General features: G+C 48.6%; 1 protein-coding gene across 4 annotated transcripts in view; it reads left to right on the top strand.

Moving 5' to 3' along the window:
* The window catches only part of LOC149339354 (nephrin-like), a 327,744-nt gene that overhangs the window by 292,527 nt on the left and 19,523 nt on the right, over window positions 1–15,694 (top strand). For all 4 annotated transcript variants that reach the window (XM_089548106.1, XM_089548105.1, XM_089548104.1 and 1 more), the window contains exons 9-13: window positions 652–739; window positions 1,232–1,368; window positions 7,593–7,746; window positions 8,379–8,437; window positions 10,767–11,013. In XM_089548106.1, the coding sequence (XP_089404232.1) occupies window positions 652–739; window positions 1,232–1,368; window positions 7,593–7,746; window positions 8,379–8,437; window positions 10,767–11,013 (685 nt within the window). The remainder of the gene's footprint in view (window positions 1–651; window positions 740–1,231; window positions 1,369–7,592; window positions 7,747–8,378; window positions 8,438–10,766; window positions 11,014–15,694) is intronic.

The raw sequence follows: 15,694 nt of genomic DNA, 5'->3' as shown, positions 1-15,694 counted from the left end.
AAATTTCATTTCTCTGAGTGCGCGCACAGGCACACACATACGCAAGGGCAAGCCGGATTCGCGGCGACGCGCTGATATTTTACGTCCTTGGCGGCGGGCTCTTTGGGACCGGGCTGTTGACCTATTGCGGGAGTTTTCCGAGTCGTTCTCGCCGCCTGTTTTATTCTTATCCCCATTCCTACTCCTTTCTCTCGGGCTCGCTTCCTCTTTGACAAGTGACGCTAAGTGCACCGCGCTTTTCAGACACATGTTTGAAGTCGTACGTCTAATGCATTAAGCACGTGTTCCTCTCTTACTACTTTTGTCCCCTCCCCCCCCCCCCCCCCTTTCTTTTTTTTGCCTTCTCCGAGTATATTTTCTTTTTTTGCTTGTCCATTTTCCGTTCCGGACTTTTCCGACATAAAAAGGGGCCCTGGCTCCTAATTTGAAGCACTTAAAAGCTCGCAGCGCTCTTCTTCGCGTGGCGAGCTCCTCTGGGCACATTTAACCCTTTAAATATAAACGTACTCAACGTTTTCGTACGTGTGTAAACACTGCGTAGAATTACGCGTCCTTGAAGGTATTGTGGCACTTTGCATTCAGCAGCTGATCATTGCTTTCCACGTGGTGGTTCTAACGGCGGGCTTATTTATTGCCATGACTGTTTTACAGGAGAGAAATATGAAGATGTTTTCCTGCTACGCCTCCAATGAGGCGCTAACAGACACGGTCGTGGAGACTGCCGCCGTCAGTATTCTGTGTAAGTAGCACATCGCAGTCGTGCTTTAGGCTTATTTAGAGCCGATGAACGGGGCTCCCTAAATATCGTAGTCTGAGCTCAGATGTCAATTCTCCCTCTATGTTCATTAGCTCTCTGCACGTACATTCGTGAAGCTAAATTCCAAGTTCTGTTCTTTCCTAAGTGTTGTACGTTTTTGTGATTTCAAGTCTCGAATACGGTGGCTTCAGTAGCAGTATAAGTAATGAATGTTCCAATTTCAAACTTTCACCCAGTTCAATTTATCTATGAGGTATTTTTTTGTTTTTGTGTTTAATTTTACTTTCACTTGGCATCCTCGACACGCGAACAACCTTAGCGAATAATCAACTGTGGTTTGCATCGCAGTATGCATAGGTTTAAGCGCTGCTGCATTTTTAGAGCATTCAGTGGTAATGGCGCCTGCACAATATTTGTTTTAGTAAAACACTAGCATAAAACTTGAGAAAAATATATATGCATTCGTGTTCGCAGATGCCCCGGACGCGCCCCGCATATTTGGGTACACCGAAGGCACACCAATCCGCGCCAAGACGCTGCAACATATCACCTGCGTCACCAGTGGAGGAAATCCTCTGCCCACACTCCGCTGGTTCAAAGGATCTCAGAAGGTGAGCTTCCGTTATTTCCCTCGATTAAATCATTCGTATGCCGCCGAGGTGGCTCAGTGGTAATGGTGCTCGGCTGCTGACCCGAAAGACGCGCGTTTGATCCCGGCCGCGGTGGTCGAATTTCGATGGAGGCGAAATTCTAGAGGCCCGTGCACTGTGCGATGTCAGTGCACGTTAAAGAACCCCAGGTGGTCGAAATTTCCGAAGCCCTTCACTACGGTGTCTCTCATAGCTTGAGTCGCTTTGGGACGATAAACGCCATAAACCAAATCAAACCAAATCATTCGTATGGTACGGAAATCAACTTCCTTGTGAAAGAATGTTTTGAAGCAAAGGGATACTGTGCTCCTAGATGATATCAGATTGGAGTATCAGCGCACAAGCCCACATTCTGACAAATGTGCCTACTCATATGTGCTTAGATAAGGGCGTTGAATTCACGGTGACCGGTGTATACTTCGGAGCACGAATCACCTGAACACGTGTATGATACTCAGCGCTCTTATTGAATACGCTTTTCTGGGCATTGTTAAAAGCGTCTTCCTCATGACCACGAAACTACCAGCTTGGTAGTGTTTCTGAAATTGAACAGGTCTCGCGTTTCTTTTTCTTTCTTTTCTTAGGGAAGGGGGTGGTAGATAGCCCTTAATGATACTTCTCAAGAAGAGAATGAGGCGCTTGGTGGGATTCAGTTATCTTTTTTCCGAAATAAATAAAAGAAAAGGACCGCTCCCCATTACGCGCCCAGCTCAACGTTGTCCTTTCGATCGGTGCAGCAATTCTAAACGGAGCGTAAGATGATCTGGAAAGCGTGCTTCTCTGCAATAACGGTTCTAGTGAGGTGTAGCCTACCTCACCACCTGCATTGTCCGGTTTTTTTTTTTTTTTCTCGTTTTTATCTTCTCCTTTTCGTTACATTTAGATCAAATGTACATTCCGTATTTCTTGCGCACCGCGACAGGGAAACCCCCATAACGTCGAGATTCGGCTTTCCGCCTCATTTTCAACAACTAGCCATAATATCTGTTCAACGTATCGGATTTCTTCCGGTCTCGGTAAAAAGTAAAGCTGTACAAGATTCTCCCAACATATCAAGCACTAGCGACCGTACCCGCTACTTAATAGTGCCAGTGTTTTTTTTTTTTTTCTGTCCGCTTGCGAACTGTGCAGTTTTGTGCTTTGTAGCAGTTAGTTGCTTTTTTTTATTTTGTACGCACGAAATGGTAAGGTTTCCTTCTTTATTTTTTCTTTATTTTAGTTTTCTTTTTTTTCCTTTATATCTGCTGCACTCTGGGCGCGCTGGCAGCGGTTGCGTGCGATTTTATGCTCGAATTATTTTCTGTACCGCTCACGGACGTTACGCTCGCCTCACAATGAATGAAGCGGAAGTAGGGTAACATTACATGCAGGTATAACGGCAGAACCGGGTTCACTGCACGCTTGATTTCTTTCCTCGGTAAAAAAAAAAAGCAAAATATCGTTATGAATCAAAACAGGGAAAGAGGCAGGCTAGCAGCCGCCAATGCGTTTTGCATTTTACTACGTTTGTTATCGTTTCTTAGGTTTGTACCCCAAGCACACCTAGGTTGTAATACTTCTGCCTAGCTTTCGGATTCGTTTGTGTTTTTGCCTGATTTTATGCAGGTCTCTCAGTACATTTATCCTAGCTTCACCATGCATGCTTGTCCACCGTTTTACAACAAGAGCAACTCGCGTTATTATTATTATTTTTTTTTACGAGCAGGCATATATGAGTGTGCACACGTAAATGAAGAAGAGAAAACCTGGGAGAAGGCTGTAAAACGGACGCCAGTGATCAAAGACTCGGCGTCTATTTAAGCGCTCTCCTTCTCTTACTGACCGTGAGACCACCAACCCTGCAAATGATAAAGAAACAAAGAATGGTGGCAAATAAAGAAAAAAGACAAACAGCACGCCCGGTAACTTACAAGAAAAGCATTCGGAGCCGAGAAAACTGAAGACACGAGAAGCGGCAGAGAAACGGGACCCGCGAGAAATAAGCGGTTTTGACCACGACGCGTATTCAAATGAGAAGCAATTTCTGCTGGTTTCGCTTTGATCTTCAACCTGCCGCGGCTCCTGCGTCTCCAGACGGAACTTATATTTTGCTTTCTTGCTCACGTGTCCTCGATTTCGCGCGCATGAATGGAGCGAGGAGGTTGAATTACCGACCGCTGCGGAGAGCCTTGCAAGCAGAACGAGACGTGTTTCGAAAGATTCTAGCAATAACCTGTGACCTCTTCGACGAAAGGTTAGAGAATAAATTTAGCCCGAGTTCACTTTGATAACGGCACGAAGCAGGGATCAAGCTGTGGACACGATTTATAGCTGGCACTGACCCTCAACGCAAATCAAACAGCAATATATCCGCGACGCAGTTTTTTTATTTCCACAGGCTTGTCTCGGTTACTTTCGCCATGACAGGGGAGACGGTAAGGTTCTGACCGCTGCATGGAGAGTGCGCTGCTAATATGTTATTTCAACAGAGGATGAGAAGTTCTCCGATATTCTCAGACTGCAGTGCTATACCCCCCCCCCCCCCCCCCCAAAAAAAAAAGAGGCGCCGCTAATAAGTAATAAAGGTACCTTTGAATCTGTTATATATTTATTTTATCCTGCCCTTTTTCTTCTCAAGTACATATAACACAACGTAATGAGCGGCTGAGAACTTCGGTTTACTTTGGAGCAAAACAAAGACGTTATTTGAATAATTATACATGCGCGGAATTTGTTCCAAGTGCCACTTTTGTCGTGATCATGTATTGAACGTTCTCAAACCGAGCAGTAACCGATGAAGAAGCCGCATCATTTCATGGTTTTTAGTTTTCTGACTTTGAAGGTAGATAGGTATTGTTACCAGTGCACGCTTGATACCTCCCTCCTCCTCCACCAAAAAAGCAAAAAAACAGCACTACTTAAAACCGAAATAAAACATTAGCGCAGAAGAGCTAGACGCTCTACCTAACCGTGAAGACATTCTTTTTCATATACTTGTTTATAATGAACAAAGTTCATGTATTCTTTTTTTGTAAGGAAAAACAGTGGGTATGGCTCATGGCTCAGTATATGTGTAATGTCTTTGTTTAGTGCAACTTCCCCCCCCCCCCCCCCCCCCCCTCGATAACGGATCTCGCTATCTTTAAACGAAGAATGACACATTGGCAAGGCGCAATCTGAAACAGGGCAGGAGAAACTGAGGTTGCACATTGCGAAAGGCGAAAAAGAAACCTTTTTAAAAGAGTAATAATCTCATTTTCTCCACTGAAATCGATGCGCTGCTTTCGTGTCCATCTTGGTTTAGATGCTATCTACTATTGTTTTTCGCTACAGCGTTTTTAAGTCCACGTTGCGCTCCATTTCGATATGTTTTCTGTTTGCAACACTTTTTTTTTCTTTTCACGTTCGTCAGCTAACTTCAAGAAGAAGATAAATTCCAGGGCGTAGCCTATAACTGGCTCTCCGGAAACGTACTGTTTGCGACTTTTACCTGCTTTCAAACCAAATGGAAATGGAAAGAATGACAGTGTCTCTTTCATTCCGCCGGCAGTTTCGAAGCTACAAAATGTATCGCTAGCTTGACGCCTTTTCCTGCGAAAGCTTGAAGGCCGTAAGCTCTTAAAATGACAAAAATAATCAAATCGATCGTGCCCATTTATGGCTGCAACTTTCACTTGGTTGATTGCGCGGGGTCTCAAGTCCTATCTGGGAACGCAAGAAAAAGTAATTCGATGAAACGAATCTTCGTCGTTGGGCGCTTTCTTTTCACAGCGGCGAGCGCGGTTCGGGGGGAGCTGACATCGAGATCAATAGCGCCTGTTTAGCGAGATTGGCCGCAAGTTTTTCTTGCTTTGCGCTCTTTGCTGATGGCCTTAGACGACCCTACATGAGTGACGGAGCCGGGTTTAGAAAACCGCACGAGCGCCGTCGACGGCAATATTGGCGAAGCGAAGGTAGCTTTCAGAAATAGACCCCTACCACAGCCTTTTTTGAAAAGAAAATGAAAAAAAGTGCACCCAGGATATACGCCTCCTCGCCTTTCATGTCGTCACTGTCTGGCTGCGTCTCGTTGCTTGTTAGAAGCTACTGTGTGTAGGCGTCCCCTGCTGGCGTTCTGGTGGGTTCATTCAAATATAGATGTATTATACTTCTGCATCTAGGACAGCTCTCTTTTCAAGTTGAAAATTAGTTTTTGAGACAGGAAATGGCGCTTTATCTGCCTCACATCTCGGTGGACACCCGAACAGCACCGTAAGCGAAGGGATAAAGGAGGGAGTGAAAGAAGAAAGGAAGAAAGATGTGCTGTAGTGGAGGACTCCGGAATAATTTCGACCACCTGGGGTTCATTAACGTGCACTGGCATCGCACAGCACACGGGTGCCTTTTAGCGTTTCGCCTCCGTCGAAACGCTGCCGCCACGGTCGGGTTCGAACTCGGGTACTCCGGATCAGTAGCCCAGCGCCCTAACCACTGAGCCACAGCGGCGGTTTTTTTTCTTTTCCCTCTGTTTATTTTTTGACATGGTCCTTGATAATGTTCAAGTAGCTTCTAGGTTTTCCTCAGTATGTACCTTTAGTTTTGCTTTTTTTGTTTTTTTCGGAAAGAAAATGGCGTAATAACTGTCTCACATATCTCGGCGGACACCTGAACCGCGCTGCAAGGGAAGGGAGGAAGGTGCGAGTGAAAGAAGAAGAAAGAGAGAAAGAGGTGCCGCAGTGGAGGTCTCCGGAATAATTTCGACCACCTGGGGATCTTTAGAAGCCGATTCACACGACAGTCCGTTCCCCCGCGGCCCATGCATCACGTGTTCATACGTCACTAAAAACTGGCCTGCAATCCGATGGCGTCTAGTGGATGCGACAGACCAAAAGAGCAGACGACGCACTTGGTGTGCCACAGCTGGCAGATTATTTTAAAGTGTTTGGCAACGCTGGTTAAACTGGTTTTTTTCCTCCCGAACAATGGCTGTGCGATTGACTGAACCTTCACAGCATCATGTACCAACTAGGCCCAACCCAGGTTTTATTGAATGAAATAAAAACTATTGAACTGCAGAGGAAGTCCTGCGGAGCGGGTGCGGCCCTTTGTCCAATGCCTCAGTGGCCTAGGCAGTCTTGCTAGCCCAGTTGCCAGAGCTAGCGCACGCATCTTCGCGGGCCGCCGCTAATTCCCGCGAAGGGAGAGGCACCTCAGCTTTCTTGCTAGACCAGTCCACGGGCCGAGAGCGCGCCTCTCAATGTGGTGACGCATGAACACGTGATGCGCGGACCGCGGGCGATCGGACCATCGTGTGAGTCGGCCTGAAAGTGCACTCACAACGCACAGCACACGGGTGCCTTTTGCGTTTCGCCTCCATCGAAATTTAGCCGCCGCGGTCGGGTTCGAACCCGGGTACTGCGGCTCGGTAGACGAGCGCCATAACCACTGAGCCACTTTTTTCGTTTAGTTGCATGCGCTGCGCTCACAAACAGGCACTTTGTGTGTTGATAGACACTGAATGTATCGGATCGAAAATGGCCGCAACTAAATGTTCTTATTACTATTTCTCTATCGCTAACCATGTGCACTATAAATACAAATAAGCCTATATCAGAATTAAATGGGAGTATGCTATCGTCTAGCTCACTTTTTTTTTTCTTGCGGGTTGGTAGGGGGGGGGGGGAGAGAGAAGCAAGGCATGCTGCCCAAGTCACGGGGTAGATTTCCATCGCTAAAAATGCGGAATGCTTGCGGTTGGCAACGGAGACAGATTCCCTCTTCAAAACGTACGAACTTCTTGCACTTACAAAGAGTTTAACCGTGGTTTTAACCTCGGTTATATGCTGACCTCAAGACCTTCGGTGTCACGTTGAGGAGCCTTCTTCCATTGCTAGCTGCATCAAGTTACGATTCTTTGCGGTAGGTGCGTGCCTCCGTTGGCGAGAGTGTGCATTCCGTACATTTGATTATCGAAATCTGCCCCAAGACTTGGGTAGCATACCGTGCCCCTAAAAGGGAGTGCATTAGAAGACACGTGACTACCTTTTTACTCCTATACAGGCTTATTCGTGTTTAGAATATACAGGGGAATGATGCACTAGCAAAACAAGAAAGCATACCGCCTGTACTTGAAAATAATGTAGTTTAGAAAAGCGGAGGGACGAAAATACAAATAAAAGTTGAGTCGTAAATTGTCGCTCACTATGCTTCTCCGATGCTTCGCCCAGGTGAACTCCACCTCGAAAGCCAACGGGAATTCGGTGACCTCCGAAGTGGCGATCGTTGCTCAAGACTCCGACAATGGGGCCGAATATCGCTGCGAGGCGTCCAACCCGGCATTGAAGAAAGCCCTGACGACGAGCGTCAAGCTCACGGTTCACTGTGAGTGCTGCCCCCAACCCCCCTCATTTGCTCCCTTTCATTTGGACATGCACCGAGTCATTGTACAGGCATTGTGTTTGAACAGTGAGCTCAACTACGTGCCGCTTTTAAGGAGAAAGCCTTTAATGGCTCACACTGTCGTCCGTTAGCAGAGGGTGTCACACTTTTGGCAGCGTTTAACTGGTGTTAACTCGGGAACCAAAAAAGATAGGAGAAAACGAATGGTTGCTTCACATCGACGAGGAAAAAATAAACAGAAGGCACGTTTGATGTCTGTAGTGCAATCAGTTAAATAATTGCAGTCAAAAATGTCAAAATTGCGTCTAAATAGCGCGGACGTCGATATAACCACGAGAACGGTGTGACGTCACATCTTCAGGAAGTCGTGACGGTATAGTGAAAATTGTCACAGAATGGTCGGAAAAAAGTCGGATTTGTGTCAAATTAAATGAAAAATGTGTAATTAAGCGTAATTAACAATTAATATCCCTGAGGATGTATGATTTGGGTATCGATATAGCCACGGGAACGGTTTGACGTCACATCCACCGGAAGTCGTCATGGCATAGTGTACTCGGCTTTCGCCTCTCAACACTTTAGTTGCCAAAGTGTCCTCGCAATTTTTGATGCAGTTCCACCGCCTGCTGTGACTATCAAGATGAAACCACGCAAGCCAAGGTCTGGCCAGAAGGTAAGCACTAGAACTGAGTGTGCTTCACTTCTTTCCCTCTCTTTCTCTCTCTTTTCTCTTGCGCGCGCTCGAATTTTTTAGGTGTTTCCTTGTGATGAGCACTCTAGTAATGATATCACACTTCAACTAAAATAAATACAAATGACTTGCAGTGCCGCTTCCGTGGCCTGTAAATTGGAGCAAAACTGGTTATGGTGAGACAAAAGGCAGAGTAACTGCTTTACATCTCGGTGAGCACCTCAACCGAGCCGTGAGGGAAGGGGTGAAAGAGGGAGTGAAAGGAAGAAGAGAGAAAGAGGCATCGCGTAGTGGAGGGCTGGGAATTAATCCAGGCCCCCTCCAGTTCTTTAACACGCGCTGACGCCGCACAGCACGAGGGCGTGTTTTTCATTTCGCCTCCATCGAAACGAAACGCGTCGAAACGCGCATCGGGATTACGGACAAGCCCAGGACGCCATTTGGGTAGACGCCGCGTGCACAACTCATGAAGCTGTAGCAGTTGGTTACAATCCAGCCCTAGCACAGCCCCTCACACATCGCCTTCCCTCGGGCTGTACGTCTGAGGAGGCAGAGGAAACCGCCATCGCCCTAGCCCTTGTACATTCCAATGCAAACTACATCTTTAGCGACTCCAAAACGGCTCTGTTCAACTTCGCGAGAGGCAGGATTCACGCCCCTGCTTGGAAGTTGTTGAACACCCCCTCCAAAAACTTACCACGCAGGGTAGAGCTCCAGTGGGTGCCGGCTCACTCTGGGAATCCAGGAAACGAGGCTGCCGATAAATTGGCCCGAGGTTTGATTTGCCGGGCTCAGGACGGCCTCGGTCCAGGTTTCTCGAGAGAGCGGGCGCACACCTTTGCAGAGCTCACGCAAATGCCCCGCTTGGACCGTCGGACTTACCCTCCTCCACACCCCTCCCTTACCCATTCCCAACAGATCCTCTGGAGACGCCTCCAGACCCGCTCTCTCTCATCCCCTCAGCTGCTATCCCACTACTGTGGCACCTCCCCTGCATGCACCCTGTGCGGCAACCCTCACGCCACACTCTCCCACATCCTTTTCGGCTGCCCTGCTGATCCTCCCCCGCAGGGACAGCCCGCGTTATCAAGTTGGGAGGACTGGGAGGTCGTGCTCTCGTCTCCGGACCCGCCATCGCAGCTTGCTGCGGTGCTTCGGGGTGCCGACGTCATGGACAAACACCGCATGAACGTTACGACGTTCACGTAGAGTGGGACGTAGAGTGGGACCGTGCGGTGGTCCAGGGACCCAAGGGGGGTCTAAACACACTTGCCATGATGAAGTTTTTCTCTCTTTCTCGGGATTCGATTCCGTGTCCTCAAGATCGGCGGACCAACACTGCGGGTGTTTTGTGCGCGCCACTTTGGCAGAAAGAACCGCGGGACAACGTTGCGGCAGTGAACGAACTAAAATTAGGAGGGCGCTTAACTCCGCTTTAAGGGTATGACGCGACAGTGTTAGTGGTTGTTTGGTAGTATCTTTCTTAATTAGTAAATCTTTCTAATTTCATACGCACTCAGTGGCAAACATGAGTAGGCATATTATACCTCGTGATACACCTCAAGACGCGCAAGGTCTCCCTCTAAGCAATTCGAACGAACGGGTCTAAATGGCCTAGGACGCCCGCAGCAAGCCAAACGGCGCAGTTGCTGTCAAGACAGGCAACAAAGGAAAAAAAATGGCCTGGCTTAGCTTATGGTTAAGCCTAGGATGCGAAGCATACCGCCAGCGGAGGCTGCGCGTCCGCAAGCGAGCGCACGAGTTGAGCCCCAGCTTTCACAGCTCTTGTGACGTCATATCACGTGGTGCGCCGATGTAGGTCAAGTGGTAGCTACGCGGCCGCGCGCGGCGCAGCAAGGAAGAGCTCGGTTGTGCGGCTAGTATGCTTCGCATAAAAAAGTTTCTAAGTGACCTAGTGGTGGCGCGTCTACCTCGCAGCCCGAGTGTCATAGGTTCAGTTCCCAGCTGATTGCCTCATTTTCTTATCAACGTAACTAATGTACTCTGCAAAGACTTATTTGCCATAACGACATTTCTGTAATGCTGCGTCCTCGCATTTTAGCTTGAGTTTTAATCGTTTTCAGTCCACAGCGTAACGTGTGACGTCACAGTCCTCTCGACCAGTCCTGAGTTAGTGTGAAAACGCGCGCGGCTTTTCCTCTGAATGTCCGCTCTAACGATGTCACGTTAATGGTGGGCAGTGGAATGGTGGGCAGTAGAGTAGATATTGCGACTTTTATTTGTTTCTTTTCTGAAAACGAGAGCTTGCTGGCGAGATTCCCGCCAAAAACCTCGCGCGTTCTCTGTCCAGCTGACGCTGACGTGCGAGACCGGCTCGAGCAACCCGGCCTCCGTGATCACGTGGTGGAAGGACGGTCTGCAGCTGTCCGGATCGACCGACGAGCCGCCCGTGGACGCGCCGTACGGCGGCAAGGCCTCCAAGAGTGTCCTGGTGGTTAACGTCACCGCGGGCGACAACGAGGCCAACTACATGTGCCAGGCTACAAACAAGGAGCTCCAGCTCAGCGTGCACGACTCTGTCTTCCTCGACGTCACGTGTAAGTGTACGCAGTCAGAATATCTCCGTTCTCTCTCTCTCTATCAGTTTTCTGGCGCCTCGTCAAGGGCACAGTCGATATAAGAGAGGTCTCCGGTGGCCTTCGTTATAATCAATTCAAACGTTAAATTCGATTTTTTTATTCAAGCCGATGACAGCCATTACGATTGTCGGTGGATCTTCGCTCCTGCCCTACTTGAAAGTTTGAATACCACTTTTGAATGAACGGGAAGCTTGAAAATTATGTATTCTGTACCACATTGCAAGCTGCTGTTTGCACAATGCTTGTCAGGCACTCTTCACTTCGGTATGCCCCCAACTTTGAGTTGCAAGCAAACCAAAAGTAGAACCCTTATAATCAGTGAGTACGGTAATGCAGAAAAGCATCCCCGCAGTAGTACGATGACGTCAAGGCTACCACAGCTTTACTTTGAAATTCTTTCACATAGGTTGCCAGCTTTTTGTTTTCCTTTCGAACTTCCCACTGCATGGAGTTCCCCTTTTTTTTTTCGCCTTCGTTTTTCCCGCTCGCGAATGCTTGCGACTGTTCATGCATTATTTAACATAGTATGCAATTGTGTTTTTAGTCAGCCGTGCCATTCTACCATTCTGCGCGTTTCAAAACATACTCTCTTTCTAAAGACAAGCTGAGAGGACAGAAAAAGCCTTTCTGCATCTCCTTTCCTGAAACCTTGAATTTCAGACAGGTATTATTTTCATAATGAAGTCGGTTGGCCTGAAACTCAGCCAGTATTCTATTGCCTTACAGCTTTTTATTCAGAAAATGCGTTATTTGCTCTATTGCCTTACCTCGTTATTCACGTAGTCAAAAGTTTTCAGTGAATATTCTCTCTGCTGGCAATTGTTATGAGCAAGATAACTGGCATATTCAAATTTGGTTTGTCCGCTATTGCCGTCCTGTTATCCTGTCCTTCGTCTTTACCTGCGCTTTGAAAATTCAGTACGCATACTCAAACAAGGTGGTCGCAGTGACGTAATAACGCATCCAGGAGGAAAACGAGCTACTCGGGCTCATTTTTGGAAAGCGCCGTTATAGAGTCACTGATAGGGGACAGTGGCGCGAGCATGAGTGAGTATGCCTTAATATATTCATGCGCTGTTTCAGTTCATGCTTTTAGAAAAACAAAACAAATAGAAATTTAATTGACAGACGGCTACGTGGCTGAGCACGTGCGAGTTAGCATTATCTAACAAAGAAAAGAATCAAATTGCGATGACATTTAGTTAACCCACATAGATAATTCTTAAGTCATTCAACAAAACAGGCACAAACACGTTTCAAAGACATTCAGAATTTTGAAGAAACCTCCACCCACATAGTTTCGAAAAACATCTTGTGTTAGAGCGACAGTGCGCACGCTGTCCAATTTTCATCGGAATTTGAATGTTCGTTTGTGCAGCCATTATCTTTAAATACGTCCTTAGCAGGTGCCCTCAATCATCGGGACGAATGAAGTAACAAAGATATCGAAAGTAGGCTTTAAGGAGGCCAACCGCTTTGCTATCAAGAATCCTCATCTCCAGTCTGTGAACACGCGCTTCAACGATTCTCACGTAGCCCTCTTTTTCTCCGACGCTCGTGTATTCGTACTTCATCCTATGCTGCGCATCGGGGATATAAGGCTCCTGCTGACGCGGCGCCGAAGCTCGAGAGTGTTGCGCTGAGAGTCCTCAGGCCGGAAAGAGGCAACGGCACCAGCCGGACCCACAAAAGGCAGCGGATTCGTTTGCGACTCCCAGCAACTAACTCATACGCCTCAGCCGCGTTTTCATCTCGCCGAGAGCGGCGCGCGGTCGTATTCTTCTCTCGGAGTCGAAACCGGCGACGCGCGCCCGTTCTCATCGCCCGCGCGTGCATATAAGTACGCGCTGCCTTGCGGCGGCCGTTTTTCCCTTCCGACTCGCGGTCGTAAGACGCTCTAGCCCTGTTTGTCTTCCCGAGCAGCCCTTTAGCGCCGCCGCCAGCCCTGCCTGGCTCGCGCAGGAACACAAAGGGAAAATGAAACGTGCATCAAAGCCGGCAGCGAGTGAGGAATGAATGGTTGGCGCGAAAGCAGAATGCAACGCGCGTTTGTTGGGAACGGCGCAGCTAACTGTAGCGTCTCTTCGCGAGCCGCCGCTACGCGTCTACAACCCTCTCTTCCCTACGGCCCCCTCAACTCCCCATTCGGGACGACGCGAAGAGCGTCTCGCGGGAAGGAGAAGAGCGAGAGAGAAGGAAAAAAAAGAGGGAAGAAAGAAGTGTTCGCGCCCAACGCGCAGGGCAGTGCGGAGGCAGATGCCGACGAAGCCAAGGAAACGCGCAGGGCTAAAAGGAAGAGCAGGCGGCACCAGGGGAAGAACGTGGGTGAGCTGAGCAGAAACGCCTGCAGCTCGGTCGTGTGCCGCCGCTGGCGCTTGTCTCATTTCCAGCCACGCGCTCGGCGGCGGCAAAGACAAGACGGATGCCCACTTCAGCGAACGAAAGCGCGCCGCCGCCGCTGCTGCTCCACATCTCCAGATAAATAGATTTTTGTCGCGAAAACAACGGCCAGACGCGAAGAGAAGACAAACAGCCTCTGCTGCCGAGGTGCTGCTGAAACCACCCCTCTCTCTCTCGTCTCTGTGTGCGCGAGAGTTGAGTCGAGAGCCGCAGAGGGAGGGAGAAAGAGAGAGAGAGAAAAAGCACGACGCCATTCCGGGTGCAAGCGATGCTGCTTCCGCGCGATGATGCCACGTGCGAAGAAGCGCCCCCGCTGCCTGCCACTTCGAGAATAGCCGGCGGGCGTTCTCGGCCGCGCACAGCACCGACGCTCCTTGCCCTATCAAACTTCGCTAAAAGGGCATGCTCCGGAAGTGTCCGCCGAGGGCTAGCGTTGCGTCCGTCCGCGAACCCCCCCTTCCCTCCGACCCCGTGCAGCCGGGGAGCGTTATGGCGAGAGATCGCTTCCTGCTCTGGAGAGCGCGCGAGCGCGCTTCTTTCTTCTTTTCTTTTTCTTCTTTTTTTATTTTGTTCCTTCCCTCTTGATTCTTACCGCCCCCAGCTCGAGTGCGCCGCGCAGCGAGCGAGCACGCTACTGGCGCGCGAGCTTCTTCGTCTTGTAGCAGTGTGAAGTGCGCGCAGCATTCTCCCGCGGAAAGCGGAGCCATTAACAACGGCTGGCGCTGCTCCCCCCTGCCAGTCTTTGTCTCCCCCTCTTTCTTTCTGGGATTTGTTTCTGTCCACTAGTTTTTGTGTTTGGTTGCCTTGAGACAAGCCTGGCGCAACGCGATGCTGCATGGAGCCGTTGCAGTGCGCGTTCTGTGCTCCCAGGTCAGTCATAATGGCGGGCGGTGTAAACTCCGCCAGTCGGCGCTGCGTGCTGGCCGCGTTCTTTAGTGAAAATGTTTGCTCTGCAGTCGCGTAACTGCGGTCGTAACCTGCTTTCTCGTGCTTTACGTTTGCTTTCGTTTTATTTGTTTTTGCAAATGCCACTGTCGCCACGAACAAACTATAACGACTGCCGTGGTAGATGGTGCTTAGACTACAGAGCTGATTCACGCTGATTCAAACTCTGCGTAGTTGTCGATACGACTCCAAGGAAAATAGTTCCTTTAGTGCGATTAAATTTTTCGTATTCTTATCCAGAGCATAACATTCGCATCCGCATGCCGAGTCAAAAGTCCCGAGGCCACATGATTTTCTTGTAAGCCTTGTAGTGGCAAGCCCGAAACACTCTCCCCAGACTGAGGGGAGTCGCCATCCTCGCCTTTTTAGATTTTTTACTGTTTAGAATTGCGGTATGAGGGCTCCACTGCGAGGCTTGAAAGCAAACCATTTGGCCTGAAGACACACGTCGAGTAGTTAGCGAAACGACCACTCTCTTTCGAATCGTCTGCGCAGGTGCGCGGTGCAGTAGTATTACAGAGCGGCGACCATTAGTACACAACTGCAGCGCTGAAACGCAAGGCTGTGCGCAAAGCATGCACATATCAAACAATTCTAGGCAAAAGCATTTTTGAGCTGGAAATCATTTACGAACGGAATTTTTTAATATAATGTAAAATTTCACTATAACAATCAATATGTTCGCAGATCACCCGACGGCAGTCTTGTATATGTTTTTTTTTCTATTAGTGCTTTTTCTACCGTTAAAAGCGTTCCCCGTTGGTTTTATTTGGCAGTCATGGCTGTTCGATGCGATCGATTGAAACACTTTAAAAGAAAGATTTTGCTTCCTATCAGAAGAATGAACCAATGTCTTCAATATTTTCATAACAGTTTCTTACAATTTTCATATTTCCAAAATTTTTATCCAGAAATGTTGGACATTTGCTGAGTGCCACGACCTTCGAATCGTGGCGTAAGACGCAGAACATTGACATCTTCCGTGGCTTGTACTTGGCAAAGTTGAGAAGAATGGCGTTATAGGACGCGGCTCTAAGAGGCGGCTCCTTTTGCAGACGAGTTCGTCGCAATGTTTTTCTCGACGCCTGCACCACCCACTCACGCGTCCATAACTTGAGTTTTGATTATTTGAAACAAAAGAGAGGACAAGTGGTTAAACAACGAGAGGAAAATTTCTTGCGAGAAGTGTAGGCGCGGTAATTCGTCTTAGAACCAGAAACTTATTGTGAAGTAACACAGCTGCAGTGTGCTTGCGTGCGACTAAATGGGCGAGCTATGGAAAGGGATTGGAGCA

The sequence above is a fragment of the Amblyomma mixtum genome, chromosome 6 (genome assembly GCF_055824585.1).
Source record: "Amblyomma mixtum isolate Tamu chromosome 6, ASM5582458v1, whole genome shotgun sequence".
Taxonomy (NCBI): domain Eukaryota; kingdom Metazoa; phylum Arthropoda; class Arachnida; order Ixodida; family Ixodidae; genus Amblyomma; species Amblyomma mixtum.
This window is presented reverse-complemented; position numbering and strand designations above follow the sequence as displayed.